The sequence below is a fragment of the Chelmon rostratus genome, chromosome 21 (genome assembly GCF_017976325.1).
Source record: "Chelmon rostratus isolate fCheRos1 chromosome 21, fCheRos1.pri, whole genome shotgun sequence".
NCBI classification, from domain to species: Eukaryota; Metazoa; Chordata; class Actinopteri; order Chaetodontiformes; family Chaetodontidae; genus Chelmon; species Chelmon rostratus.
The window spans coordinates 15,286,160-15,313,431 of record NC_055678.1 but is presented as its reverse complement, the minus strand read 5'-3'; the positions used below and the strand labels follow the sequence as shown (position 1 = coordinate 15,313,431).

At 43.2% G+C, this 27,272-nt stretch overlaps 3 protein-coding genes across 4 annotated transcripts in view; 2 read left to right on the top strand and 1 right to left on the bottom strand.

Moving 5' to 3' along the window:
• The window catches only part of grid2ipb (glutamate receptor, ionotropic, delta 2 (Grid2) interacting protein, b), a 38,610-nt gene extending 16,897 nt beyond the window's left edge, over positions 1–21,713 (bottom strand). The window contains exons 1-8 of the mRNA XM_041962855.1: positions 21,556–21,713; positions 20,422–20,570; positions 16,716–16,969; positions 16,253–16,582; positions 15,346–15,500; positions 5,929–6,222; positions 3,498–3,583; positions 841–910 (exon numbers count right to left, since the gene is read on the bottom strand). Coding sequence (XP_041818789.1) covers positions 841–910; positions 3,498–3,583; positions 5,929–6,222; positions 15,346–15,500; positions 16,253–16,582; positions 16,716–16,961 — 1,181 coding nt within the window. The 5' untranslated portion in view covers positions 16,962–16,969; positions 20,422–20,570; positions 21,556–21,713. The remainder of the gene's footprint in view (positions 1–840; positions 911–3,497; positions 3,584–5,928; positions 6,223–15,345; positions 15,501–16,252; positions 16,583–16,715; positions 16,970–20,421; positions 20,571–21,555) is intronic.
• Positions 21,173–24,465, top strand: zdhhc4 (zinc finger DHHC-type palmitoyltransferase 4). 2 transcript variants are annotated; one of them, XM_041962854.1, is made up of 7 exons: positions 21,173–21,312; positions 21,608–21,744; positions 21,853–21,926; positions 22,166–22,260; positions 22,986–23,111; positions 23,234–23,478; positions 23,592–24,465. In XM_041962854.1, the coding sequence occupies exons 2-7, from the start codon at positions 21,622–21,624 to the stop codon at positions 23,883–23,885; spliced, it is 957 nt and encodes a 318-aa protein (XP_041818788.1). In that variant the 5' UTR covers positions 21,173–21,312; positions 21,608–21,621; the 3' UTR covers positions 23,886–24,465. The 2 variants fall into 2 exon arrangements, with proteins under 2 accessions (XP_041818788.1, XP_041818787.1); XM_041962853.1 differs by having other exon boundaries at positions 22,082–22,260; positions 23,592–24,463.
• A 187-nt stretch (positions 24,466–24,652) lies between these two features.
• Positions 24,653–27,137, top strand: LOC121624982 (phosphoglycolate phosphatase). Its single transcript, XM_041962979.1, has 2 exons — positions 24,653–25,523; positions 26,029–27,137. The coding sequence occupies exons 1-2, from the start codon at positions 24,929–24,931 to the stop codon at positions 26,352–26,354; spliced, it is 921 nt and encodes a 306-aa protein (XP_041818913.1). The 5' UTR covers positions 24,653–24,928; the 3' UTR covers positions 26,355–27,137.
• The last annotated feature ends 135 nt before the right edge of the window (positions 27,138–27,272 follow it).

Here is a 27,272-nt window from a genome sequence, read left to right as displayed (position 1 = left end):
ACAAGATGTAATATGTTAGTTAGTGCTGGGAAGTGGATTTTGTTTCTGTTGGACTGCGTCTGACCAAGAACTAGTCCACCCCAAACCCTGTAACACAGCAACTTGTCATTTTTACACTTTTTTTTTAACACGGTTTTTGTGCACATTAAAAAAAAAAAAAAAAAAGTTAATTAGTAAACCTTTGAGGTGCTGATAACAGAGCCAAGCTTGCTTTTAACCCCTGTCTCCAGTCTCTTTGCTAAGCTAAGCTAACAGCTGCTGCCTGTAGCTTCATATTTATTCTACAGACATGAGACTGGTATTGATCTTGTCATCTAACTCTTGGCAAGAAGCAGATATTTCCAAAAATGTTGAATTATTCAGCCTATTTCCAGTACATCCATGTGTTCAGTTTTTCCCATTAGTTCACAAATGTAAATAACTTTTTTTGTATTTATTTATTTATTTGTTTCTACTATAAAATCTCTCATCCCTTCTGGCTCTTTCTTCTGGATCACAAATACATCCAAAATCAGAGCAGTTAGATGTGCTAATACAAATTGTGAAGCTATATATTCATTTTTTATTTCATGGCTGAGATTTTCATTTCCTCTTGTGCATGATTGACAGGCAGCAGACGAAATAATGATTAAGAAGAAACTACAAAACCAAAAAAAAGCTTCAAGTGTTCTGTGATGAGTTGCACTGTAAATGATGGCAGCAGATGGCTTCTGCTGGAGAAAAACAAGCCCTGACATTTCAAAATATACTACCTAAGTTCAAGAACTTGAACTGTAGCCAAAGCAAAAATACTACAACTGCTGATGCTAATAATAATAATAATTATAATGTTATCCAGACCTCATGTCCAGTCCATTGAGGAAGAGGATACGGTCGCCTGGTTTCAGTCCACATTCCTCGGCAGGACTATCTGAGAGGAAGACAGTGATGGCAGCAAATCAAACATCAATCAGAGACTGAAAATGGATCCTGCCACAACCTCACCAGCTAACAAGGTGCACTGAACAGACTGGGACAACAGGGAAAGATGGTGACTAATGTGATGCTGTCAATCTGTGCATGGCATCCAACAAAGCCCATCAACAAACGAGATCTCCGTGCTAAATCTTATTACGTAAGGAAACAGTGCTGTCAAAACAATCCTCGGTGGAATCTGTTCTGACTGCACTGTACCCGTTCGCCGTCGCCTCCTCATCTGTCAACTTACTGCCAAATTTTCCTCACATGCCTTTTTTTTTTTTAAACCAAAGTTTGGAAGTTACAAACTCTTCATGTGATAACGTAGTGTGTGCAGGTTTAGGCGCATTCGCAGGCCGCAAGACACACTTTAAATCACCGCTTGCGGTTTCCTGGTTATCAGAAAGGATCTGTGTACAGATCACGATCAGAGACATGCCATCCACCCCCACTATCTCCATGTCAACCTCCATAAGGCCCACTGAGTCAGTCCGCCCCGGCCGCTTCAGCACACGATGGTGGGAGATGATGGTGGGTGGGAGCGGTGCCGTCATCATCAAATACACACACACACATAACACACACCACCCTCCTCAGAGAGGAACCTGGCAAAGTCCCACTACAGTAACTTCACAGCCTCTCTTGTCTGCAGCTACTTTTATTTGGAAAAGCAATAACAATTAATTAAATGACCTTTTACTGCTGGAAAAAAAAACAAAAAATTAAAGTAATTAACATGTTCACCAAAAGCTTTTAGTGGCAATCACCCTGACAAATATTAAACAGTGTTTGGTTTTCATGCCAATGATCTCTCTGGTAAAAACCTCGGGTCGTATTTTATCCAAAAATTTATCCGGCAGTGGAACTGCCTCGACTGAGGGTACTGAGAGGATCATACTGATTAAAAAAACAATAAAAAACCTTGTGAATGGCTGACCTGAGGGAACCAGTAAACGGGGCTTTGTAGTTATTCTGTGGTTTGATGTTAGTCTATAAAGAAAAGCTACCTGAATCAACACCAGTTGCGAAACACGATCCATAGTTAAAACAATTCAATAACCTTAAAGCAGGCATGTCCAAACTATTCCATAAAGGGCCGTGTGGCTGCAGGTTTTCGTTCCAACCAAGGAGGAGCACACCAGGCCAGCCAATCAACATCAAGGGATCACTGAGTTATCAGCTGAAGACTGAGCTCAGCTAATTAAGCTGGTGTGCTCCTCCTTGGTTGGAACGAAAACCTGCAGCCACACGGCCCTTTATGGAATAGTTTGGACATGCCTGCCTTAAAGGAACCATTTGGCTTTTCTGGGAAACACACTTATTTGCTCTGTTAGCTGGAGTTAGATGAGAAGACTGATAACACTCTTGTACCTGTCCATTCAGTATGAAGCTAAAGGCAGCAGTTAGCTTAGCTTAGCACAAAGATGGCAAACAGAGGGAAAAAGAGTAGCCTGGCTCCGCCTACATCAGCCTACCAGAACGTCTGAAGCTCACTAAACATGATACATCTGGTTTGTTTAATATGTATAAAATCCATAACATTAAAAATGACAGTTTGTGGTTTTTATGGGGGTTATGTTAAGGAAAAGTCCTGCTCATATTTCCCATAAAACCTCAAATATTCTTTTTTACACTTGAGATGTCAAACAAGATATAGCATGTTTGTGACTGGTTTAGGTATTGGTAGGTGAATTTTATTCACTTTGGACAGGGCCAGGCTAGCTGTTTCCCTCTATTTTACACTCTTCATGCTAAGCTAAGCTAACAGGCTGCTAGCTGTAGCCTCATATTTACCTGACAGACATGACAGTGGTGTCGATCTTCTCATGCAACTCTTGGCAAGAAAGCGAATGTGAGTATTCCCCCAAATGTCCATTAAATAAACTTAAGTAAAGTCTGAAAACAAGGAAGCATTTTCGAGATTCTGTGATGAAAACGATAAAAGATTCAACACTTTTACCTGACGTCGCATTTATGTCTTGTAAATGCTTTTCTAAATCAATTTCTACAAAACAATAATGCATCATGACACAAAATGATTTGACTGTGCTGAGCATATAAATAAACATGAATCAAACACTGACACATTATACTCCCAAACTCTAGGACCATGTCATAAAATTACTGCTGCCTTTCTCTTAGAAAAAAAAACAGGATACTAAAAAAAATGAAAGATAAACTTGAGATAAAAACCTGCGTAAGGTCTCTGATTATAGCTGCGTAGTACTGACTGGCTGCTATAAGAGTCTGCTGCTGTACAGTACAGCCTGTTCTGAGTGTTTTCCTCTTAACATTTCATTGGTGAGTCAGACAGATCCACTTCCTGGTACAGTCATAGTCACACACACACAAACACCTCCTGATCACCTTCAACCCCCAGCGGCTGGCACCACAACAGACTCGCCCACAAAAAAAAACCCATCGGCCCCCTCCTCCCTCGCCAGCCAACACAGAACAATGTTTGGGTCAAGCACCACACACAGAGAGAGGAGGCATCTATCAGGACTGTACCGTACTGGTTTTTAATATAGAAGCCGTACCTGGGATAACCGAGTCGATGCAGACGGGAGCGTGACCTCGCAGCGTGAAGCCGAAGTTCTTCTTGCCCCTGTAGACACGAACGATCCTGACGAAAGGCAGGAAGTGAGATGAGCAACTCAACAGCGGCTGTACGAGCAGAGCCATGGAAATAATTCCTCACTTATAATACCAATGATACAACACATATGAGTGCAACAAGCTTATAATGAAAAATGTTTAACACTAACGTCAACTGACACAAAACAAAGATCTTTTTCTACACCATTAAAGGCAGAAGCTTTGCAGACTCCTTTTGTTTTTGTATGATAAATTCACATTACTTGTTCTGAAATGCATTCACATGATCGTCTTATAAATAATGAGCAAAGCTTTGTTTTGTTCTCAAGTTTGTTTGACATTTAATAGTCCATTCTTACTTTGCCTTTCTCAATTGCCCCAATAATAAGCTTGTTAAGGCATTTTCGATGCATTTCTTCATCCTCAGATGGGAGAGCGAAGGGGACAAAATTAATGCAATCCAGGTTTTTCCCACTCTAAGTCTTAATGTTGCTAAGTCTGCACTTAATGATTATTTTCATTATCGGTGAATATGTCAGTTACATTTTTGGATCCAGTGATTAATCATTTGGTCAATAAGATGTCAGAAAAAAGTGAAAAAGGACCAACAAAACGTCCCAGAGCCCAGATATGATAACACAAAACAAAGAAAGGTGGCAAAGTCTAAGACTGACCGACTGGATTGAATAAAAGATCAATCAGTTATTACAACTGCTGCCAATCCACTAACCAATGAATCATTTTAGCATCAACTGTGACATCATTTAGCTGCAGCGATGCTTAACAACCTTTCTGTGAATGGACGGAGAGCCCAGCTGTCTCTGGACGGAGCGCTCGCTCACTGCTGTTTACGAGGCTGTTGTTATGCCTCACTTTTGATTTGATTTGTCACTTCCTGTAGGTGGGAGTCTGAACAAGAGGAGATGTGACGCTCTGTACTGCAATCCTACATTGTGATTTAGGCTGATAAACATGGCTTTTTCTTTGTCTTTCTTTCTTTTTTTTCTTTTCTTTCTTTTTTTTTTACATAACAATCAAAACTAGTGCAGCCTAAAACTCCATGTCACTCCACACGTCTGCCTCTCAGTGTTATTCTCCAGCTTCCAGCCCACATAAAAAACAATTCACCACAGACTCAACATAGGAAAAAAAAAGCTTTTTTGACATTTTGCTGAAGGTGGTGCTTTGCTCTCATTCACCCCAGTGGAAGAACGCACGGTGGAACCTCCCGTTATATCAAAAACAAGATACTTGAGCTGTCTACCCACAGCGCGTTGCCATGGAAACGACCCAAGGCAACACTGCCTCTATATGTAAACAGGGGGAGACGAAGATGCGAGGGAAAACAGACGGATCTATTCTTTGATAGCCACGTTTACTGGCTGTTATGTAAGATGAGCTAAATGCAGATGGGTGCATTGGGTGCTGCATGTGTGTGTGTGTGAGGAGTGTGTCGAGCTGTGCTGCCACGAAAAGAGCCGCAGCATCAGCCTTGAGCACACTTGACAAACTGAGCGCCTACAGCTGTCAGGCTGCTCAAGGCCTCTCCTGATTCCAGTCAACGTGGCTGTTGGTCGTTGCGGAACTCAAAATGTTAGCAGTATTAGTCTATGCATATCATTTAATTAATAATTATAATTACTTAACGAAACCTCTGAGACAACAGCCTATGGTTCATTGTGCAGCAGCTCCAATAATGGCCGGAATAGACAATTGTCCATCCATCCATCCATGAAGGCAGATTTTGGGATTTAGTTAGTTGGCTGAGTGTGGGAGTGCACTGCCACCCCTGTAATCCTGCACTCTGCTGTAGTGTTATTAACTGGACAGTCGTGTAATCAGTGTGTTAGTGGGTGGAGGATGAGCGGGAGAGGTTGAATGTTGAATGGTCAGGGGCTCCACAACAGCGTGGGATTAACATGTTGAATAGGCGAGGGGATACACACAAGCAGGATGGTGGTTTCGGTTTTGAGGAGCTAAAGATGTGGTTATTTGGATGGATGAAAACTGTGCCTGAGCACTTTCTAACTATTGTGGTGTGTGAAAACATCACAGATTTTGGGGTTTTCTAAGTGTAGCTGCGTGAGAAAGACGTGAGCTTTAGGATGGAGGAATGTGGAGATGACAGAGAAACAACAAGGATGGAAAAAGAGACCCAGTGTCCTCTGTTTCTTTTTCATTTTCAAAACATCCAGCATGTAAACCTCAGATTAATAAAGTCAGGTTGTGGCTGCTGCATTACGTGTTGAGGTGAACCTGTTGGTAGCCTGGTCTCCAACAGTAAACAACACTTCAAACACAGCCAAAGAGATTCATTAACATCATATCATTACACAAAACAACAAATGAGGAGTGTCATACATGTGTGCTCACCTCTGATTGGGTCCAATAGGGGGATGTGCAGGTAAGCCAGAGATGGACTTCCTTAAGCCCCTGTCTCTCTCTCTCTCTCTCTCCCTCTCCTCACCCCTGCCTCCAGGTTCTCCATCTCTGGGCACAGAGCTGGCCCGTTTGGACCCGTGGTGGCGCTCGGAGTGATCCTCGCTCCGGCTGCGCCGGATCCTGCCCTGCGGCTCGCTGATGCTCTTGCTGCGGCAGAGTCGGTTGATTACGTTCTGGGACACGGCCTCGTCGAAGCGCTGCCGGTGCTTCTTGGGAATGAATATTCTGGCGAACATGGTGGCATGTGAGGAAAATGAAGGAGGTGATTTTAGTTTTTGCCCACGAGTTGCCTCAGGAAAGAGAAGAAGAGCAGGAAAGAGGATGGATCTACATCACAGATCCACCTCGGTCCATTTGGAAAACATAGAGACCACAACCAAAAAACTTGGATTTCCAGTGAAATAACAGCAGCAAGTCAAACATCCAGCATGAGCAGTGATTAAAAAGTGATGATCAACTCGACCGCTGCCGCCTCACTAATACAAATCAACAGGCTTCCTCCTTCAAGGCTCAGATTCAAAGAACAGAAAAAGGCTTTGGATGGACAGGTGAGGTGGTCTTCCCCTGCTGTCCCCAGAGAGAACAAAGAAAGAGAAGTTGAATAGGAAGCCGGAGAGAAAAGATCTTTCTCTGAGGAGAGACAGTGAGGAAATGCTGGCGTCACTTGCTGCTTGCTAGAGTCTCACTGCTGCAGCGTGAGGTACCAGAGCCAGAATACAGCAAGAGAAAAAGGTGTGGGAGTGAGCGAGCATGGGATTTCTCCTCTCTCTCTCTCTCTGTCTCTCTCTCCATCTACAGTATCTCATTGTCACCCTCTCACTCTCCTACACTTCCGTCCACGCCTCACCTCTGTGTCACTCTGTCAGTGTGAGCACAGAGCAGGAAGCTGTCATCATCTTATCTGACCTCAGACTCAGATTCTTACCAGTTCTCCCAGCAGCACTCAGTAGGCGGACAGGTTTTAACGACAAATCATTCTCATTTGAGTTAGGAGTCCAGTATTTTTCCAACAGCATCATGTTACGACAAAAAAATGCTCAGCTGATGACATTTTCGACCGTCCTGTATTTCTTTAAAGGGACATTTAGTATTAAACTTTCACAAAGTTGGGAGTGATATGAGACGCACATTTAAAAAGGAATGGTCCAAATTGGTCCAGCAGAGGTCAAGATATGCTGACTTTTAGTCTGCAGCAGTGTGGGTTAAACGGCAAATATGCATCAATTCCCAACTTGATAAAATCTTTCATTAGATCCTGCCCTTCTTGCCGAAAATTAGATAAGAAGATTGATACCACTCTCATGTCTTATGGCTCCTATAAAGAGGAGGCAGTTAGCTTAGCTTAGCATAAAAACTGGAAACAGGGGGAAGGAGCTATCCTGGCTCTGTCCAACACAAAGAAATCCAGTTATTATCATCTCTAAAGCTCACTAATTAACATGTAATATCTTATTTGTTTAATCTGTAAATAAAAATATGAAGTATAAAATTACTAGTTGTGGTTTTGCTGGGGGTTATGTGGCACAAAGCAGTGGAGTCAGGCTAGCTGTTTCAATACCAAGGCAATATTTTTTTTCCAGTATGTTAGTTTGAGGAGACGCAAACTTCACAAAGTCACCACTTTTTTATTTCACAAAGTGTGTCAAAGATCTCACTTTAAATTCTGGCGATCACAAACAGGAATACAAGAACTGTCTAAAACCTGCAAAATTCTGATTCAAATGACAAACTATCTGATTAAACACCATGAATCTGATTTAAAAATGTGTGATACTCCAAAACAGTATTAAGTTGAGATACCAAGCCCTACTAAACAGACTAAAACATGCATTTTGTGGCGCAATAAACAAGCAAAAATGTCAGAGGGGAATAAGCATAGACTGCCCGTGCTGTTTAGAGCACTGGCTGGTTACAAAAGCACAACTCAGACTACGAGAACAAAGTAAATTAAGTTGTCCTCCACACATAAGGACTCAGCTGACAACAGAAAACAACTTCTCATTCGAGTGATCAAAACCACTGCCAGGAGATAAGAACACCCACACACCCGCACACACCCGCAAACATACACACGCTTCCTATAGCTATTGTTTACTTGTGAGGATATTTATGTTACAGCCAACTAACAGTAATCTTAATTTGTTCCACTGGATATGTAACCTTAAAGTATAAGTTTCTACTGTGTGATATGACGCTTGTGTAAAACGTTAATTCTATAAAAATAAATTATGAGCTGAAAACCAAAACAGTAACTCACAACAAGATTCCCTCCCTTTAATGTAAAAGTGTGACATTTTGGGAAACTTGCTTATTCGCTCTGTGAGCTGACGCAGTTAACTTAGCTTAGTATAAGGCCTGGAAACCAGAGGAGACAGCTAGCACTGTGCTGTCCAATGCTTAAGAATTGTTGGTAGGTGGATTTTACTACCTCCAGACAGAGGAAGGCTCTGTGTTTTCTTTCTTCATATGCTAAGCTAAGATAACCAACTCCTGGCTGTAGCTCAATATTTACCATACAGGTATTGTATTAGAGGGGTATCAATAATCTCGTCTAACTCTTGGCAAGAAAGGAAGTACGTGCATTTCTCAAAATATCAAACTACTGCTTTATACCCATTAAACTAGCCCCTTAAAGTAGTAAAAACAGGCCAAAATCACCTCATTTTGGAGGATTTATTAAGGCAGAAATGTACTGACAATGTACAAAATCTCAGCTGATACGTGGAGCGAAGTTAGAAGTTAATTATTTGATCCATGTTTGTGAAATCACAGAGGCATTAAGATCCAACTGAGAGCAAAGCACTGAACGCAGATTCACACAAACAACCGTTTTGAGTCCCACCCACACAAGTCTGTTGGGCTCTGACTAGCTGATTCGCTGCTGATCTGCTGATCAGATGACTCAGCCATAAGCAGGCTGGGTGTAGCGGGGCCTGTGAAAAAACAGCAGCAGTGGAGTAATTAGCGACAAATTCGCTGATAGAGACAAGAGAGGGATAACAGCTACCGCTGCACGTGTTCACGGGATGCTAATTAAGCTGCATAAAAACAACTTTGACAGCTAAATAAAGCAATTAGGACACACTCATTGTACACAGAGTAGGAGAGAGAGATTTTAAAAAGCATCTTCACGGCAAGCGAGAGGGCTGGCCACTGTTCATTTCATTATCAACAGCTGTTTAAGCACTTTATAAAAGAGGTACTCGGGTAAATATAGAGGACTTTCAGCCCTGTGCCATTCCTGCCATGTGGCGTATAATGAAATGTCATTTACATGTGGAACCTGAAGGTCACAGCTTCTGTTAACAGCGGCGGTCGCCTGTATGAGGAGCTCATTTTTTAAAAGACTGCACATCTTCACTCTTTAGTAGCTGTGCGGGCAGGCCTATAGAGACAGAGCAGATCTAATTAGAGCCTGATCTTTTTGAGGCTGATGCAGACACTGAAAAAAATGTAATAACAGGGTAACAGCTGATCATATTTTCAATGTAAACACATACACAAAAACTGAAACAGACTTGATGATATGTAATGTGTGCAACATTTTACAGTTTTAACTCATCAGCTCTCTCTGACGGGTAAACTGTGTGATGGCAACACTGTTCTTGATTCATCTTTGCCATTTCTGCACTGCAATTTCTTGTTGCCAGTCAAAATACATGTAGACACAGATATATCTCTGTGCTGTGGGCTCATAATGTCAGACATGCCACTCTAGATTTGCTCTGTGTTCACATTTTGTTAACCAGGCAGCAACATTAGTATCTGTTCTCTAAAAAAAAAAAAAAATCACCATTCACTATGTTCTGACTTTGGGTAATAGTTTTCTTTTTGATCAAAGCTGTCGGGAAGTAATCTCTTTATGTGATGTGCGAGGAGGCTGCCAAAAGGTCAGAGACATTCTTCACAGAGGACAGGCTGTGTACAAACTGAAGCCAACTCGTGCTGCTTGCCTGTAATAAGATGCAGATACAAAGACTGCAGGTGAGCTCAACCAAGTCCACGATGATTATATACTGAGTGTTGGAGAGGGAAAATGCTACATTACAGATCTATGGGGTATAAAAGTCTATTGTTCCATATCTGTCACTGAATTAATGAAGCTAAGAATATGTGATCAAAGTATGATCATAGTTGTACAAAAGGATGCTGATTAAAAGAGAATGAGCATCTTTGGGCCCCTCCAGTGGTCATATAAAAAACCACACCGTGGTCGAAGGCATTGTACTGCATGCTACTACGCTCTGTACAGGAGCTCTCCATTCAGCACCACAACAACACAAGACACAAGGACCAGCGTTTTTTTCACTTGATTCTCTTGCCCCCTGCTTGAATCATGTATTGTTCCTGACTTTTAACAGCTCACAACAGGTTCGGGTAGTGCAACATGATTAAAGGAGCCAATTAAATATTTATGAAAGGGAAACTTCACCAACTTTACACATTAAGAATAGTTCTGCCTACTCTAGTCCACACTAATCTACCACTGATTTATATTCACTCTGATAGGGATTTCTAATCCTATCCTAAACTATTTTAATAAAAACAACAACAGTAATAATAATAATACAAATAATAACTAATATTTCTTCACATTTTGCCTCCCTCTTGTGGGGCATTTCCAAAAGTGTCAATATTATTCCCAGTTCAGAAGGAAAGACAATCATTTGAAAAGATGCTAAGATGACAACAAATCTATACATAGTGGCTTTAAGTTACCAGCTACCCTGATACACGATTTGTTTGAACTGAATGCTATCACTCGTTTTAGCATAGCTGCCACCTTTAAGAAATGGTGGGCATGTCATTTTTGGAACAAATGTGTTCGGTTAAAGATATAGGCCACATATTCTTAGCCTGCTGTCGCTGTCTGCAGAGTCTGATTGGGTCTGAGGTGCACGTACATCTGACTGCAGCCTCAGACAGTGTTGCCTGAACACTACCAGCTACAACGAGCAGACTCCTGAGATATAAATAAATGTTCTGTAGTGATGTAGGTGTCGCAACCCACACAGTCCCTCACTGTTTGCTATCTTTGCTTCCCTGCTATTTGTCATCTATTCATATCACAGTGATAATATGTCTCTGTCTCTCACACGATACATGTCTTTGTTAGAATGTGTTAGGGTGTGTGTAGCTGCTGCAATCAGCATTATGTCTTTATACGAAATGCTGATGTTCGTCCACCTCGGACCGCACAGCCATCTGTTGAAACAGCCGCCTCATCACAAAAAGTTTTCCGCGTCGACTCTTTGAAACTAAATGAGTGCTCTGATTTGACCTCATTTATAAAGAACAGAGATCTATAATTATCTGAAGGAGGGTTGTGGAGGAGGAAGCAAGCAGGGAGGAAGGGACAGATTTCTCAAAAGGGAGGAATGACAAGCAGAAAACTCCAAAAAGGAGACCTCATTTCATTTCGAGTGTCCAGATGTGGCTTAAATGTCAAAAGTGTGAGGCTGCTGCCATGTCTGAAGCACACAGAGAGGTGTATAATAATGGGGAATGTGTCAGAGAGAATCTTTCTGTCGTGATCTATCTGGCCTGCTTCACTTGAACACTGCCAAAAAAGTGAACCACAGCGGTGGGTCACACATTTAAGGATAAAGCCAGTGGAATTAAGAGATAATTATATGCTTTCAAATCTGTTACGAGCAGCACTGGGGGGCTGGTCTGTGTCCAGGAACTTGTCAAAAGCAGATGATCAAAAATTGTGCTGGTGAAAAAGGTCAGCACACTGGATTAATGATGTTAAGTATACATGATCAAAGTATGACCTCAGTCATATAAAAGGGATGCTGATAGAAAGTGAAGGATGAAAGAGAACCAGCTGAAATATGATAAAATGGATAAATCTGGAAAATATGTTGCATCACATCTAGAGAGTTGTGGGTTTAAGCAAGACTGCAGATAACTTGACGTGCCAGACTGTTACACAGACCCATCTGGGAAGTCATCCATGGACACTGTTTGGAAAAGGGCAGGCACTTTCAAAAAAAACTTGGCAGGTGATTGGATGAACCATCTGTCTATCACCGTCTATCAGGGTGCAAACTTCAACCAATCAGATCAGCGAACCATATGTTGTAATAGGACCCTTGCCGAAGCCAGTCGGGAGAAGAGTGAGAGCATCTTTTCCATTGAGAAAAGCCTTCAGTGCTGTTCTTCCCTTTTCTTTCTTAAGAAATTCTCTCCAGTTCTGATATAACTGTTGCCATAGCAGCATCTACGCTAACCTCTGTAGGAGGTTGTTTTCAAGCAAACAGCCACCCCTCTCGCTGCTCTCTTGGCTATAACACGCCCGCAGCTGCCAGTCAAAGCAAAATGAATTCTTGGCCAAGCTTAGTTTGATATAGCACTAGCTAGATGAAACGTCAGGTGATATATAGTAAAGTTATTACAGGTAATCCTGATGGGGACATGAATGTGTGTATTACATTTAAAGGCAAAATATATTTTACTAAAAACCAAATGAGTCAACCTCATGGTGGCACTAGATGAAAAGTCAAAGTCAGAAGGATTCATCCTCTGGGATCGTGAATATCTGTGCAAAAATGAATGGAAATCCATCCAGTACTGGTCAAGATGTATCAGTCTTGACAAAGTGGTGGACTGACCTGATCTGACCGACCGGCACTGCTAAAGAGCAAACTGTCATATTTGGTTCATTGTGGTTTTTGTTCTTCCCTCAGCCTGAACAAGTCGGTGCCTAATCCTACCATCAAAGATGAATGGATTGTGTACACTGAAGAAAAGACACAAGTCGTGCACTGCATATACTGCTGTTAGTACAATTTGTGCTCATCGCCCACTTGCCCACCAATGAAAGGTGCTCGTGAGCAACTAATGCTGCTCACCTTGTGCAGAGTAGCAGCTCAGCAGCGGTAGCAAACGAGCCGCTGCCTCCTGTAGTTAAAATTAAACACCATCATTATCAGCACCATCAAAAAAGAAAGCTTTATGCACAGCATGCACTTCAGGTCAAGAGGAGCTGATAAATGCTGATTTCTGGATCACTCGGACCGATCACGATCAACCTCTGGTCGCTCATATTCTTCCACAGGGCACAACTACATGGCTACAAAGGTCGATCTGCTTTCAAACAAATCTCCATGACCATAATGTTTCCCACGCAGTTTCTGGCAGACATCATGTGGTACAGAAAAGCCAAAACTGTCTGCTGTTTTCAGAGAACGCACACGCAGATTTGGTGCAATACAGGCAGATGAACTTTAAAAGGAATATTTATGGAATCTGAAAAATCAACATGCAGCTCAAAAGCATGCACAGACAAGCGCACACCCTAAAACACGTGGCAAGAGATTACATACTGAAAGCAGAGCATCACTCATCCTAATGACTTCAGCCACTTAAAAGACAATAGCACAATAACGCGTCTTTATGTTTCTAACTGTGTTTCAGCCAGCAGTGTCCATCCAAGTATGGCCGTATCTTATCAAACTACATGAACACACTGCTGACGGTTCACTTGTATTAATAAATTATAGATTTAAAGCTTGAAATTGCCTTGAAGAAAGCTTAGAAAATGACTAGGGAATAGAGGGTTCTGATCACATTAAATATTCAGTCACTTCCCGCTTCACACACATAATCACACTGATGGCACTTCGTTTAAATGGTGCAACTGATGAAAGTGCATTTAATATTCCCTCAAAAATAACCATAGGCACATTTCATAAAATCTTAAACAAATTCAACTGAAAAGAATGGAAAGGTATACTCACCCCAGACAATTCATTGTTTTAGCTGTCACCCATGGCTTGGAAATAAACTAAACCTAAACACTAAGTTGCACCATGTAATAGCACTACCTACTGCTTCAGAGCTGCTGATAAAAGGTACGGCGGGGCCTTGGTGCATGCGGGAGGCTGTCTTTACCAAGTGTCAAGGGAAAACGGTCACACACCGAGAGGAGAGCAGGGAACAGCCCGAGCTCTGAGCAGAATAATGAAGAAGAAAATCCATCAGAGAAAAACACAGAAACCCTCCCTCAGTGAGAGGGAGAGAGGGGGAGAGAGAGGTAACAGAGTTGTGAGATGGGTGGGGGATGAAAAAAACACATAGAGATGGCATTAATGTTATTATTGGTGCTTGTGGAAATAGGAGGGTCCCTCATTATACACATACCAATGAGGAGTTCTCCATCGCCAGAGAATGAATTATTCATGACCAATTTAAGGCAGATAAATCCTGTCACCTCGCGTCATTTCAGGTAGGGGAACAACGACACCACCTCAGCACTGATATCATGCTGCTGGAAAGCCTTCTTATAGTATATTAATACCACCGAAAAGACTTCAGAGTGGTGTAGTAGTGGAGGAAGCCAGTGTAGTAAGAGAACAAAAGGTTTGATTGGCTCCACTTGTGGAAGAAGTGCAATCTGTGGACGAACTGTCTGGGGGTTTAGAGAGAGGCAGGAGCGCTGGTCATTCTGGCACGCAGACGACCATGGAACTGGCTATCTGAGTGTTTTTTTCACGTTTAGTCGTCTGGCGTTAGTCCATTTCAAGGTAACACTCAGCCACACACCTTCAAAAAACCTGTTGGCTGCAGCTTTTGGCTCGGCTTTTTTCTTTTTGCACGGCCGCCGGTATTAAATTGTGTTTTCATGAAGCGAGTACTCAACTCAATCTGTCCATGCTGTGATTCAGTTCACGCTGCCAATCCTCAATTACCGCTAAAAACTCTAAGCTCGGGCCCCTCCACGTGAGTTCAGTCTCCCGGTTTCACTAACACTGATGACACTTTAAGTGACTTGGAGGGTCAGTGTGGATTTACCCGGGGGCTGTGGATTTACTGGTGACAGATGGGGCCCACCTAAACCAAAACTGAAGCTTTAAAATGGCAGGCAGCGGGCGAGACCCCTCTCTAATCCATCCTGCAACAGAGCGAGCAACAGGAAAAGCCTGTTTACGTGGTCATTATGAATTAAATCCCTATAGATTATTTTACTTTTCACTGAGACTCAAAAAGGACAAGTGTGGACGTGTGGGGGATACAATAACAAGAGTGGGAGGAATAATCTAGAAGCTTCCCAGGAGCAAAAATGTAGGATTTTTGGGGAGCATTTTGACAATTTCAGAGCACACAATGACAGAAAACATGAGGAGTGACAGAGGGGGATAACAAGCAAGAAGGGTCTTCCAGCAATAGTCAAATAAGGGATGCTTTGGTTATGTAATATGCGTCTCAGACTGCCCAGGATAATGCTTTCTATGATCAATGGTTGGCCACTTTCACATGGTTTCAGACGGTGGATTAGAGAGGCCAGGCAAGAATGAGTGTTGTCAGACCATTGTAAGGGGAGCTGAAACGTGTGGCTCTTACCTGATGCTGGAGATGAGCTGCCGATGCTCATCAGTGGTGAGTATGTCGGGCAGGACCGAGGCCAGCCACTCGACTCGCTTCTCGGCTGCGTACTGCTTCAGCACAGAGAAGAGTTTCTCCTTCACTTCAGGTTCATCGCCTACAATCTGGTCAACCTGACGGAGGTTGGGTCAAGATGTTAGAGGCTGGGAGTGCACAGTGCCAGGCCGTTACCATAACAACACTTCATCTGCAGTTGGAAAAAGAAAGCAGCCTCACTCAGGGCCACATTATATGAGCTTGGTCCTCACGTGTCTTGGGCTTAGTCTGTCTTATATTTGTAGATTTGACCATTTTTCAAAGAGATTCAACTTTGTGGGAATGTTTTTCACTCTAAACTATTAAAAGCCTTACATCTGACCACGGTAAGAAATACACATACACTTGTTGGACGTTAAAGGATTAAACGTCTTTACAATAACATATGCAAAGACATTTTTTATTTCTATTAAAGTCTATTTTGGTCTTAAAATACCACACTGAGAACCTGGTCTCGACACATGAGTATTTACCAGTAAATAATCACGATTAAATAAGCAACAATTACACTTAAAGTTTGTGTGGGTGTGGCTCAATCTGATTTGACTGACAAAAGGAAGCAACCACACAACAAGCAGATTCAAATATAGATGTATGTACAGCTAAATTCTGATTGGTGCACAGAAATTAGCTTTTTCCCACATCAAACCAGTAAGATGAGCACAAAAAAACTTAAAGAAATAAGCAAACTGTTCTAACTTTGGCAGAAAAGTCTGTGTTTGTGTTTTTCACTCCATTGCTCCCAGTAATAAGATTACTGAGAAAATACGTTTTCCACAACTCAACTGGACCAGGTGTAGGACTGCACCTGGACTCGGCTGAGACATACCTTCCTGTTGAACTCCAGAGCTTTATGTTTACGGTCCAGTCGCGCCATCTCTCCTCCCATCTGACTGTCCTCTATGCTGATGCTGTGTTTCTGTCTCGGGCCGAGGCACAGCACCCCCAGACGGAGCGTTCTTCCCTGGGAGGCCTTGATCAGCGCCGCGGCCGTCTCGTGCTGCCTGACGGGGATGCCGTTGACCTCCATGACGTAATCCCCAGCCCTCAGACCTGCACGGCCGGCTGGAGAGCAAGGCGAGCAGTCCTCCACAAGCAGGGGGCAGTCTCCCACGATGGTGAACCCAAAACGACCGTCCGGACCTGGTATGATGTCCATCTGTGAGGGGGGACAAAAATATGAAACCCGAAAGGCTCTAGATCATTCACTCTGGATTCCCGGTTGCTGGGACCACCACAGGCTCTAACCCACATATATATTACGGCTGTGATGGATTCAAAAGCTGTGAGACCTGCTGTATGCGGGACACCACTCCGATACTGGGAGGGATGTTCTTCTGAGTTTGGGCGATGGCGATGACAGCTTGGGGACCCAGCGTTGACACATTGTGCCCCTCGATCTCCAGGACCTGGTCCCCGGCCTGCAACCCCGCCAGGTGGGCACTGCTGCCCTCCTCCACAGACAGGATGTAGCTGGGTCCATGCCCACCCAGCTGGAAGCCGAACTCCTCCGGCCAGCCCTGGTTGGACGACGGCATGCTGAGGACTTTAGGGAGGAGAGATATGGGGATAAAACAGGTGAGGTGGGAGAAAGAAAATACGTAATATTTGAGATAATCATAATCATAATCATAATCCAAGTGGACTGCACTCTGGAGCTTCACTGCAGACTAAAATGTGTGCGCTTATGAGACAGCACGCTAAAATAAGAGAAGATAAACACACACTTACCCACTGTAGCCATTACATTCAAGTCTATCGGCATTGCAAAAACACCTTTGGCTCAAATAATCCTTTGCATGTTTTGCAATTCTAGCTACTCGTGGCCCGTCTCTCCTCCCTCCTGCTATCTCCCGTGTCTCAAGTTGTACTATCGAGTGCGGCTCTGTAACCCTCTACCCTGAACCATGACACACTCAGCGGTCCCTGACCTGGTTCACAAACTCCATGGCAGCCAATCAAGTGAAGGCATCACAGAGATTGTGACCTTAATTAGTTTGAGAGACAAAAGTTCCTGCAGCAATTTTTTTTTTACTCAGTGCACATGCAAGCCTGCCCTGTTGAATGGCAATTATGCAATCCAGTTGCAGAGCACACCTCTGACTGCACTGATCATTTCTAAGCAGGTGAGAGATACAAAATGGCATCAAACAACCAAATGAGAGAAACTGGCAAATATAAAGGCACTTGAAGGCCAAACATTTGAATGTGAATAAATGAATCCTTGTGACAGTTTTCAAAAACATCTCTAATATCACAAATACAGAATAACACAAACTGACATGTTGGCTTTTGCTAAATATAATCAACTCTAAACCCTCCAGCGCAGCTGGAAGTTAATGATGTGCTCCACAGCCTCCCAAGCCACAGCAGGATTCAGAGTGGACAAAGCTGATAAAAGACTTACAGAAATCTTTAGATGGATACCGAGAGCCCCGTTTGCTCTGCCGAAAAGAATATCGGCCTTTTTTGGTTTGCAAAAACTTCTTCATCTTGAACGTCAAATAGCAGGTGGCCTGATATCCAATCTGTCTTCTCAAATGTAATTTCTTAAAAAAAAAAAAAGAAAAACTCCCTCCCTGATCACCCTGCAAACCAAAGTCAAACAGAAAGGGTGACAAACTCAAAACATTGCCCCATTCTTCCACCCTGAAGCCACAGCTGTGTCCTCATGAGCAAAGGGTGAGTGTGCACGCAGAGTGAGTGCAGTCTCTCTGTGAGTGTGTCAAGGAGTTAGTCCTGCGTCTCATGCCTGATTCATCCCAGGGCCAGCCTGCGTGCACAGTGTTAATCAGAAAACTGGGACGCATGCACCCGCGCACCTCGGTTCCTTAATAATTCTCTCTCCAAAAAGGGTATTGTGAGGCCTCATTTTTCTATAAATACACCAATGTGTCTTTTTCCTCCTCCTCCTCTCTCGGCTAGGTGGCTCTCTGAGGGACCGCTCCTGGCCCAGAATCACTCTGCGTCGATGCGAGGAAGCTTGATGAGTACTAATTGGAGCGTCTGCTTGCCTGGAATTCTGTGTGTCCATGTGCGTGTTTCCGTGTGTGTGAGCACACCGAAATGTTCGGTCCATTGAGAAGGAGCAGGGGCAATTTAAGACTTTAGCCTGTAGGATTAGAAGGATTATGAGCTGAATCTTCTCCTCCTACCCCCTGTCATTAACACTGAAGGAACACAGGCTCCCCTCCTTCAATGAATACATACACTGACTATAGTGGAAGCGTACAGGAATTGTGCATACTCTGGGGCAATTATTATCTGGTGACAAGTCAGGATTTGTGACAGAGCACTGCAGTGTCAAGATACAGTCTGTATTGGAGAGAAATCTTTCAAATTGTTTCGATGAAATCTGTAGAAAATGAGAAACCCCTGGTGAAAACTGGTGTCGTCTATGTTGCATCTCCTCTTGAGCTAGCAGCAGAGTGCGTTGCTGTCTGCCAGAGAGCCTTTTTTAATCCCACATTTTTCAAAAATGTCCAAATCCTTTTGGCTTTAATCTTATAAACGACGAGTATTATGCGCGACTAATAATAAAGAGTGAAAGGGTCAAGGCAGAAGAGCCCTGACAACAGTGAAATCATTATATAACAGGAAGAGGAACGAGTTCAAATGATTTGCGGAATTGTTTTTTTTCCCTCTGGGTTCTGTTGCAGTGATGTCACAATGTACTACTCAAGCAGAAATGTTTTAACCTTACCAATATTTTACTTAAAGCTGCACTACCCAATATTTTGATCCATAAAAACAATGGATCCAATGACTATGAGTAATGTGAAACGGGTCACTGACAACCCCACAGAGAATTTTCACCACATTTGTAGCATTGTAGCATTGTTAGTGCATCATCATCATTGTTTCGCTCATTCACACATTACTGTTTTGGTTCACTCTCAATGTTCTCATTAACCCTTTCTTCCAGTGACACCAAGCAGCTGCTATGATTACGCACTGCCGGGCAACAAACAGCAAAATTAGCAAAGAGCTGCTGAACACAGTTTAGCATTTAGCGGCTAAAAGCCCACATTTATTTCTCAGGGGTTGGTAGAGACCAAAACTGAGGTAGGAGAGGGAAAACTGGTTATGACAGCGTTAAAAGGGCCATTGTACACCCATACAGGTGTTTTTACTGTGCAGATTTAATTTGATTGACATCTCCCTGATGTTTTTTTTCACTTCAATCACAGTGAAGGTCTCAAATCAGCGAGAATAAGTACGCAGGGCCATTAGAAATTTACAGAAATACAAGTCAAAAAAGAGTACATTGTTAACAATGATTTTTATGATTGCAAAGAGCTGAGAGGGTTGAGTTCCCACAAGATTTTTTTTATTGAAAATTAGTGCAGACTTAGAGTGCACAAAGCTTCTCACTTACACTAAAAGGATTAAATCTAATATATAACTTCTACCCTTGAATATGAGATTACATGATGTCTAGTCAGTAGTGGGTTTATCAATAACAGCAGTTAACATGTTTCAGTCAGCAAATTTAAATGAGAATTCATTACAGCTGAAGAGAAAGTAGTGAGGAAGCCTGCAGGTTACTGGAGTGTAAACTGTCATTAGTGGCAACGCACCCAATAAGGAACAGGCAGTCCTGTGGCCAACTGAATAATTAAACACCAATGGCTGTATCGCCAAACAGACACTGCTCACTTCAATCAAACTCTCCTCTTACACTACAGCCAAGACGCTTACTCGTGTGTGACACAATGGTGGACAGAAAACAGACATTTCAGCAATTTCACTCAGTTAATAACACTGTAATAAACTCTTATTCAAATAAATCACTTATACGTTTGAGCATATATACATTATGCTTTACACATGCTTTTGTATTAAAAAACAAGGGACCTGAGATAATTTAACTTCATGACAAGCAAAACTTGCACTTCGTTTGTCATAAAGGAGGTGACAAGTATTGAGAAACACTGCAGCTGAAAATACACTCAACGCATTGTGACCATCCACATAACTTACACAGATGTTTCGTACCTTTTTAAGCAGCATCCATAGATGTGTGTGCAGAGCTCCCGAGTAATGCTCCCCTCTCCAGCACTGTGAGCCGTAATATGAGTGCCGGGCCATGTCGGCAACCAGATCCAACAGGTGTCTTGTGATGCCTCGTGGCATTGTGTGGAGCACTTGATGGCAGCGAAAGACAGAAAACAATACTAAGTAACTGCAAGTAAGTTATTTATGTGGGCACTAGAGGCAAAACATGGGAAATAGTCCACTCTTCTAAAGTGATTTGATTTGCTTTGACTTGGAGCAAGTTATGTGTTCTTTGCATGTAATAAACTGACGTCCTGTAACCAGGTGAAAGCTTGGAAACAAGGCACATTTCTGATAAACCCATAGGAGACTTGACACTTTTAAAGCCTGTGAAGGTGAATGTGTGATGGTTATAGTTGAAAGGATATACACTGTGGAAAAAGACCTCAAGTGTTCAAGACACTCCAAAATGACATGTGTGACTTCATTATGAAAACTTTGAAAACAGTTTGAGTGGAGTTTTCTACTCTTTTCCTCAGTTATTTGTAATATTTCAAACGGGATCCAGGATTGTGCAAGTGTGTATTTTGTTAACATTATGTGTGTAACTATTAATATTTAGACAAAGAACATATATATACCAACATACAGCTGGATGCTGACAAACCTTTTGCCCCACCTCCCTGCTGCTGTGTCAGCCTCCGCATGTTAGCAAGAACCCATCAGCTGTTAGCTTGGAACTTAGCTACATCGATGCTAAGGAAGTAGCATTGTTTGCGGAGCATGTTCATGGACCAAAAGTGAAGCTGGTGGCTTCAGCGCCAGCCAAACGAACGATGTTGACGTGACATAAAACATTCAAAGGCAGCTACATGTGAGCCGGGTTACAAGGTAAGGAAGAAATTAATGATTAAATGGCTTTAGCGAGGAAAGAAAGCGGGAATAGATGTGCAGGTTTGCTAACGTTGGGCGCTGACGCACGTTAGCATGCTAACGTAAACTTCATTTGAGTCGTTTTAGACGACACGCACTACATTATTTCATTCAGAAGTCTTCAGAATCTTTAAGCAGAATGAATAGAAAAGAGTTAATAGCAACGTTAACAATAGTATGGCTTCGTGTTGAGTTTGCTACCTGTTCGTTGTGAGTTTGGACCATAAACACCTGTTGTTTTGTGTCTCTCAAGCTGCCAGGTGAAACATGGATTTCCTCACTCTGTTTGCTATCTACGTCGTAGTGGTGCTGACATGTATAGTCCTAGTCTGCAAATACTCAGGCCAGCAGCAAACCCCCTTTAGTATCCTCTTCAACTCTGTAGTAAAGGTAAGAAAATAAGCATTTTGGCTGTAATTCCACCAACCGACACTGTGCGGCGCTGTTAGACTGATTTATGACCATACAAACACAACATATTCACAATTCTCTTCACAGGTAGTTGCACCATTTACTCCAAAATGGCTCCAGAAGTTGTCACAGTGGACCTTGCACAGACTGTTTCACCAAAGGTGTGTAATTATCGTGTTAAAGCCATAAGTAAAGTCATAATATGCTGTAAATCTGTATCTTTATATGGTCTAATGTTGTATTTTAGCTTTTCTTTTTTGTGTCAGACTGTTATAATCCTCTATGTTTGCCCTCAGTCTTTTGCTTCTACTTGCAGGAACAACATGTTCATCTATCTGCATATCTTGCTCGAGGTTGCTGTGTATGCAGAGTTCAGCTATGAGGTGTTTGGCTTCTGCAGGGACATGGACACCACCCTGACCAGCCTGTCGGTACCTTACATCCTGTTGGCCATCAAGACCTTCTTCTTCTACCTCTGCATCAAGAGGGATCCAGGTGAATCTATCTGAAATATATTTAAACATACATTGTTGTTGGCTGCAATGTTAGAACAGATATGTAACCTCTCTTCCCAACATGCTAGACAGTCTTATAGTACTGCAATAACTAGAGATGGTGGTGATCATATATCACCCATGCACATTGGAATTTCATTTTGTCACCTGGAGGGTGAAACAGTGTTCTGGGGGAGTCTGGTAGTCAAGGGACAGGCTAATACAGTAAAACAGGCAAATGTATCCTCATATGAGTCCATGTCTTGGGAATGCCAGACACAGCTACTGTGCTCATTTCTACTGTCTTTGTTTTGTTCTTGGCACCAAACTCAACTTAGATCATCTGTCTTTTCGTATTTCGCTTTACTTTGTATTAGGTTTGTGTGCTTGATTTTTTTTTTTTAATTCTGTTGTTTACATGCTTACTCCTGTTACATTTAATTTCCTTACAAGGATCACTCAAGATTCATTCAGTTTAGTCTTAAAGAGTGATGCTGGTCTACCTTGCTGCTGGTTATATGGCCCTTGTAGATTGTGGGTGTGCAGAAAAAGGACTTAAGAATATCCTAGTAGAACTACAGTCAGTTGAAAGTAAAGCAGGTAATTCCAGAGAAAATCACTTACAAATTAATTCTGGACAGGATACATTTAAAAACCTCTCCTTATCATATGATGGTTGGAGTATGTGTTTTGTGTTATTACACTCCCTCCTCTCGACTCTGGTAGGCACGGTGACGAAGAAGAAAGTCGCTGGCCAGCTGCACATCTATCCGTATGACAGGAGGCTGTTTCACCCGGGAGTCTCCTGTCCAACCTGCCAGCTTGTCAAACCAGCTCGCTCCAAACACTGCAGTGAGTACTATGTTATACACACCTGTTGTACCAGCTCCCTGCTCGCTTTGGGTTTGATAATAAAATAAATATTGTTCCCGTCATTGCTTGGCGCATTGCTCACTGGAAACACTGTGTTTCAGGGGTCTGCAACAGGTGTGTCCAGCGTTTTGATCACCACTGTGTCTGGGTGAACAACTGCATTGGTGCTCAGAACACGCGCTACTTCCTGCTTTACCTCGTCAGCGTGTGCGCCATGGCAGGCGACATCGCCTTACTAACAGCAGACATGCTGCTTCATGCTGTATTGCGGTCAGGCCTTCTGACGGCCAGTTATATAGATGAATATGGCCAGCAGCAGCCAGCAGGGCCTCTGTTTGTTGTACAGGTGAGACTCAGAACTGCTGGCATACTGCATATTACTGCAGCCATGTTTTTTTTCCAGTGGAATATCTTATGTTGAAGTCAAATAATTTTCTTTTTCCTCCTCTGTCCCACCAGCATCTATTCCTGACTTTCCCTCGAATCGTCTTCATGCTGGGATTTTTGGTCTTTGTCTTCTTTCTGCTGGCGGGTTATGCCCTGTTCCATTCCTACCTGGCTCTTGTCAACCAGACCGCCAATGAGTGGTACAAAAGTCGAGGTTACGTCTGTCAGCACTGCCACCCAACTGCAACGGCAGACCACCTGACAGCGCCAGACCACTCTAAAAGACACTACTACAGCAGGGGGCTACTCCGAAACCTGGGAGAGATTTTCTTCCCTCCACACCCTGTTCAGAAAAAAGACAACTGAAAAAAGACACTGCTTCCTGTATTGTTATGCTGCATTCACTGTACCACCCCTGGCGTTTACTGTCCTTAAGATTTACTGCTGACTGAAGAAATAAAGTTTATGTAAGCCATTTCTTTATGGGCTGTCCTGTCTACCCCCCTCAAAGCTTTGACAAGATTGTCAGCAAACACAAAAGTAATCCTCGTTGGATTAAATCATTGTCTGCTAATTAAATGTTATCGCTGGAAGCTTAGGACACGGTATGAAATCCCTTTTTATCCTTTGCCTGCCATCAATTAAAGCATGAACATTTCCGAAGCTGGAGCAAACCTCTATTTTTCACTTGTAATTTCTTCAATACATAATAATGGCATTAGGCCTCAGCTTCTGAACATGATATACATAGTTTTGTATTGGGCATGGGTAAATTTTAAGATAAGATCAATGAGGCCAGCAAGGGGAGCCGTACACTGATGTTAATTAGAATTAATTTGTTCTATGTAGAACATACACAGCTGGACAGCCCAGAGGCAAAACTAGAACTTTGCTTTAGCATTCACATATTATTTGGACAATACAGTACGCCTTTGGATGAAAAACAGTCACGAAATAAAACAACTTTTTAAGCACAGCGGTGTTACAGAAAACATATCAACATGTTGTGCTCTGATTCGCTCATGTGTTTTCTGAAAGGTGTACATTTTGTTGACGTGTTTACAGCCTAACCGGAAGTAGGGCTGGACTTCTTCGTGTGTGGTTCCTGTCACTTTAAGCCGGTGCGGAAGTAACCGCAGAATTGATGCAACACTCAGATAAAGGTCAGGCTTTCTATCCGCTGAATTTCAACACTGCATTTATTAAACCAAACCGGTTTCCTGAACCGGTCGTTGTTTGCCACGAGGGTGAAGGGACGTTTTTACATCCAGTAAGCTACTGCCTAACTTTATGACAGCCTTAGCTGACGTCCGTGACTTTGGTCAGTGGGAAAGCAGCGTGCACTAACAGCACGTACGCATAGTCGGTGTTCGTTTTTAAACCCAACGGCTCAGTTTAAGTCTTCCGTGATGTCTGGGTCCAAATGTACTCGGCTCAGCGGGGCGCTGGTGAAACAAGTGCTGGACTCGGTGGACAGCGTCCTGTTTGACTGCGACGGGGTCATTTGGCGGGGGGACCAGGCCATCCCCGGCGCTCCCCAGGTCATAAACCTGCTCAAGGAAAACGGGAAGAAAGTCTTCTTCCTCACCAACAACAGCAGCAAGACGAGGAAGATGTACGCCGACAAAATGTCCACGCTGGGCTTCAACGTGAAAGAAGACGAGGTGTTCGGGACCGCGTACTGCGCCGCCGTGTACCTGAAGACGGTCTGCAAGCTGGAGGGCAAAGTGTACCTGATCGGGAGCGACGCGATGAGGCAAGAGCTGGAGGCGGTGGGGATCCAGCAGACCGGGGTGGGAGCTGACCACATCTCCGGGAAGCAGAGCGACTGGGCCAGCGTGCCTCTGGATCCCGAGGTGAAGGCGGTGGTGGTCGGCTTCGATCAACACTTCAGTTACATGAAGCTGAACAGAGCCTTGCAGTACCTGATCCAGCAGGACTGTCTGTTCGTGGGAACCAACAGGGACACCAGGCTGCCCCTAGAGGGGGGCAAGGCTGTGCCAGGTAGGGGTATTCGCTGCACACTCATGCACAATCATGCACAGCAGATAAACTGATATGCACATGCTGTGCAAAGATAGTTTTGAATTCATCAGGTCATGGAATACAAGGGAATCATTCATTTGAATGGTAATCTTGTGCACTGATGTGTTGAGGACAGGACGGAGGCAGGGCCAGAGAGCTGAGCCTTATTACTGATATAATCATACACCCTCATACACTTAAACCTGCATAGAAATCAGGAAAATCATAGAAGAATTTTGGCACATACCTACCTAAGGAGTGTTCAAAGCCTGTGGGAATTTAGAATTTCTGTTTAGAGCTTCAGGATGCAGTGGTCTCCCAACCTAATTCACTTAATGCACATAGTTTTAAGAAATTTAAAGCTCCTAAAGAACTCAGATGTGTGTCTAAGTGGATTGCTTTCCTCTACAAAACATGAAAAATACTAAAATAATTGCGATCTGCAGGGTAAAGAAATAAAAGGGTCTCTGGGTCTCCTCCTCAGGTACAGGCTGCCTGCTGCAGGCCGTCGAGACAGCGGCGCAGCACCAGGCCCAGACGGTGGGCAAGCCCAACCACTTCATGTTCGACTGCGTGGCCTCCCAGTTCGGCGTGGAGCCCGGCCGCTGCCTGATGGTGGGCGACCGCCTCGACACAGACATCATGCTGGGCTCCAACTGCGGCCTGAAGACCCTCCTCACCCTCACGGGGGTCAGCACTGTGGCGGACGTGGAGGCCCATCAGAAGAGTGGCTGCGCGGAGAGGCAGGGGATGGTGCCGGACTATTACGTGGAGAGCATTGCAGACCTTCTTCCGGCTCTGCAGGGATGAAACTGCAGTACCTGTCAGCCTTGCAGCTGTAAACCTGAGGAATTTGGCTCACCTGCCACATGCCAGGCACCTTTGTCTTCTAAAAGGGAATATTTTTCATTCACATTAATATAATTCAGATCATCTCTGTTACAAGGTCACAACCAAGCAGCCAGCTGCTCTGTGACAGAGGAGGCAAAGACTGTTATTATTATATTATTATTATAATTATTATTATTAGACTAAACCATTATTAATACCTGCAGTACCTCATGGTACTGATGTTTTATTATTAATCACGTAACAACAATGATTTCAGTATTGTTTCAATGTCATTTAATCGCTAAAGAAACTCAAGGAGTAGAGTGTGTGTTCCTTTTGTAGGATGGTGAGTGTCACCCTGTCTGTGATGCAATCTCCACTTAAGCAACTATAAGTCAAACTGAAAGAGGGAAGTGAGCACACAAAATGTGTGCCAACAGTTTGATCATATATGTGTGTTCAGGTTCACAGCTCTGTTCCAAAGTCTTCGAAAAGCATCCACAGAGCAGAGCTACATGGCACGGAACTGGTCTGACTTGAGCTGTCTGTTTTTTATGTTTTCACACCTCAGCAGAAAGCACTAACACAGTTACCCTCACGGGACGGTGCAATGATACCCTGTTTTTGTGTCATTAGTGAAACAGTGATTAACAGACTGGAATACATCCGATCCTTTTACCATCTGTTTTTTGTGACTTGTCCCCGACTCCCAGAGTCACTGAACAAAATGCTCAAATTCTTAATAAAATGCAAATTATCTTGACTAAATCGCTGTCTGCTCTCTGTGGCTTCAAGTTTTAAAGTGAACACAGTAAACTTCCCTCTAAGTCCTGTGCTTAAAGTCACCTTGGGTTGTCAACGGCTGGATGCCGCTACAGCCAGAACCTCGTATCACCT

Excerpts from the sequence above, each read along its gene's own strand:
- LOC121624982 (XM_041962979.1), top strand. The coding sequence starts at position 24,929 with ATGTCTGGGTCCAAATGTACTCGGCTCAGCGGGGCGCTGGTGAAACAA. Across the intron at positions 25,524-26,028 it reads GGGGGGCAAGGCTGTGCCAG|GTACAGGCTGCCTGCTGCAG; the intron begins GTAGGGGTATTC and ends TCTCCTCCTCAG.
- zdhhc4 (XM_041962853.1), top strand. The coding sequence starts at position 21,622 with ATGGATTTCCTCACTCTGTTTGCTATCTACGTCGTAGTGGTGCTGACA. Across the intron at positions 21,927-22,081 it reads CACAGACTGTTTCACCAAAG|GAACAACATGTTCATCTATC; the intron begins GTGTGTAATTAT and ends TTCTACTTGCAG. Across the intron at positions 22,261-22,985 it reads CTGCATCAAGAGGGATCCAG|GCACGGTGACGAAGAAGAAA; the intron begins GTGAATCTATCT and ends CGACTCTGGTAG.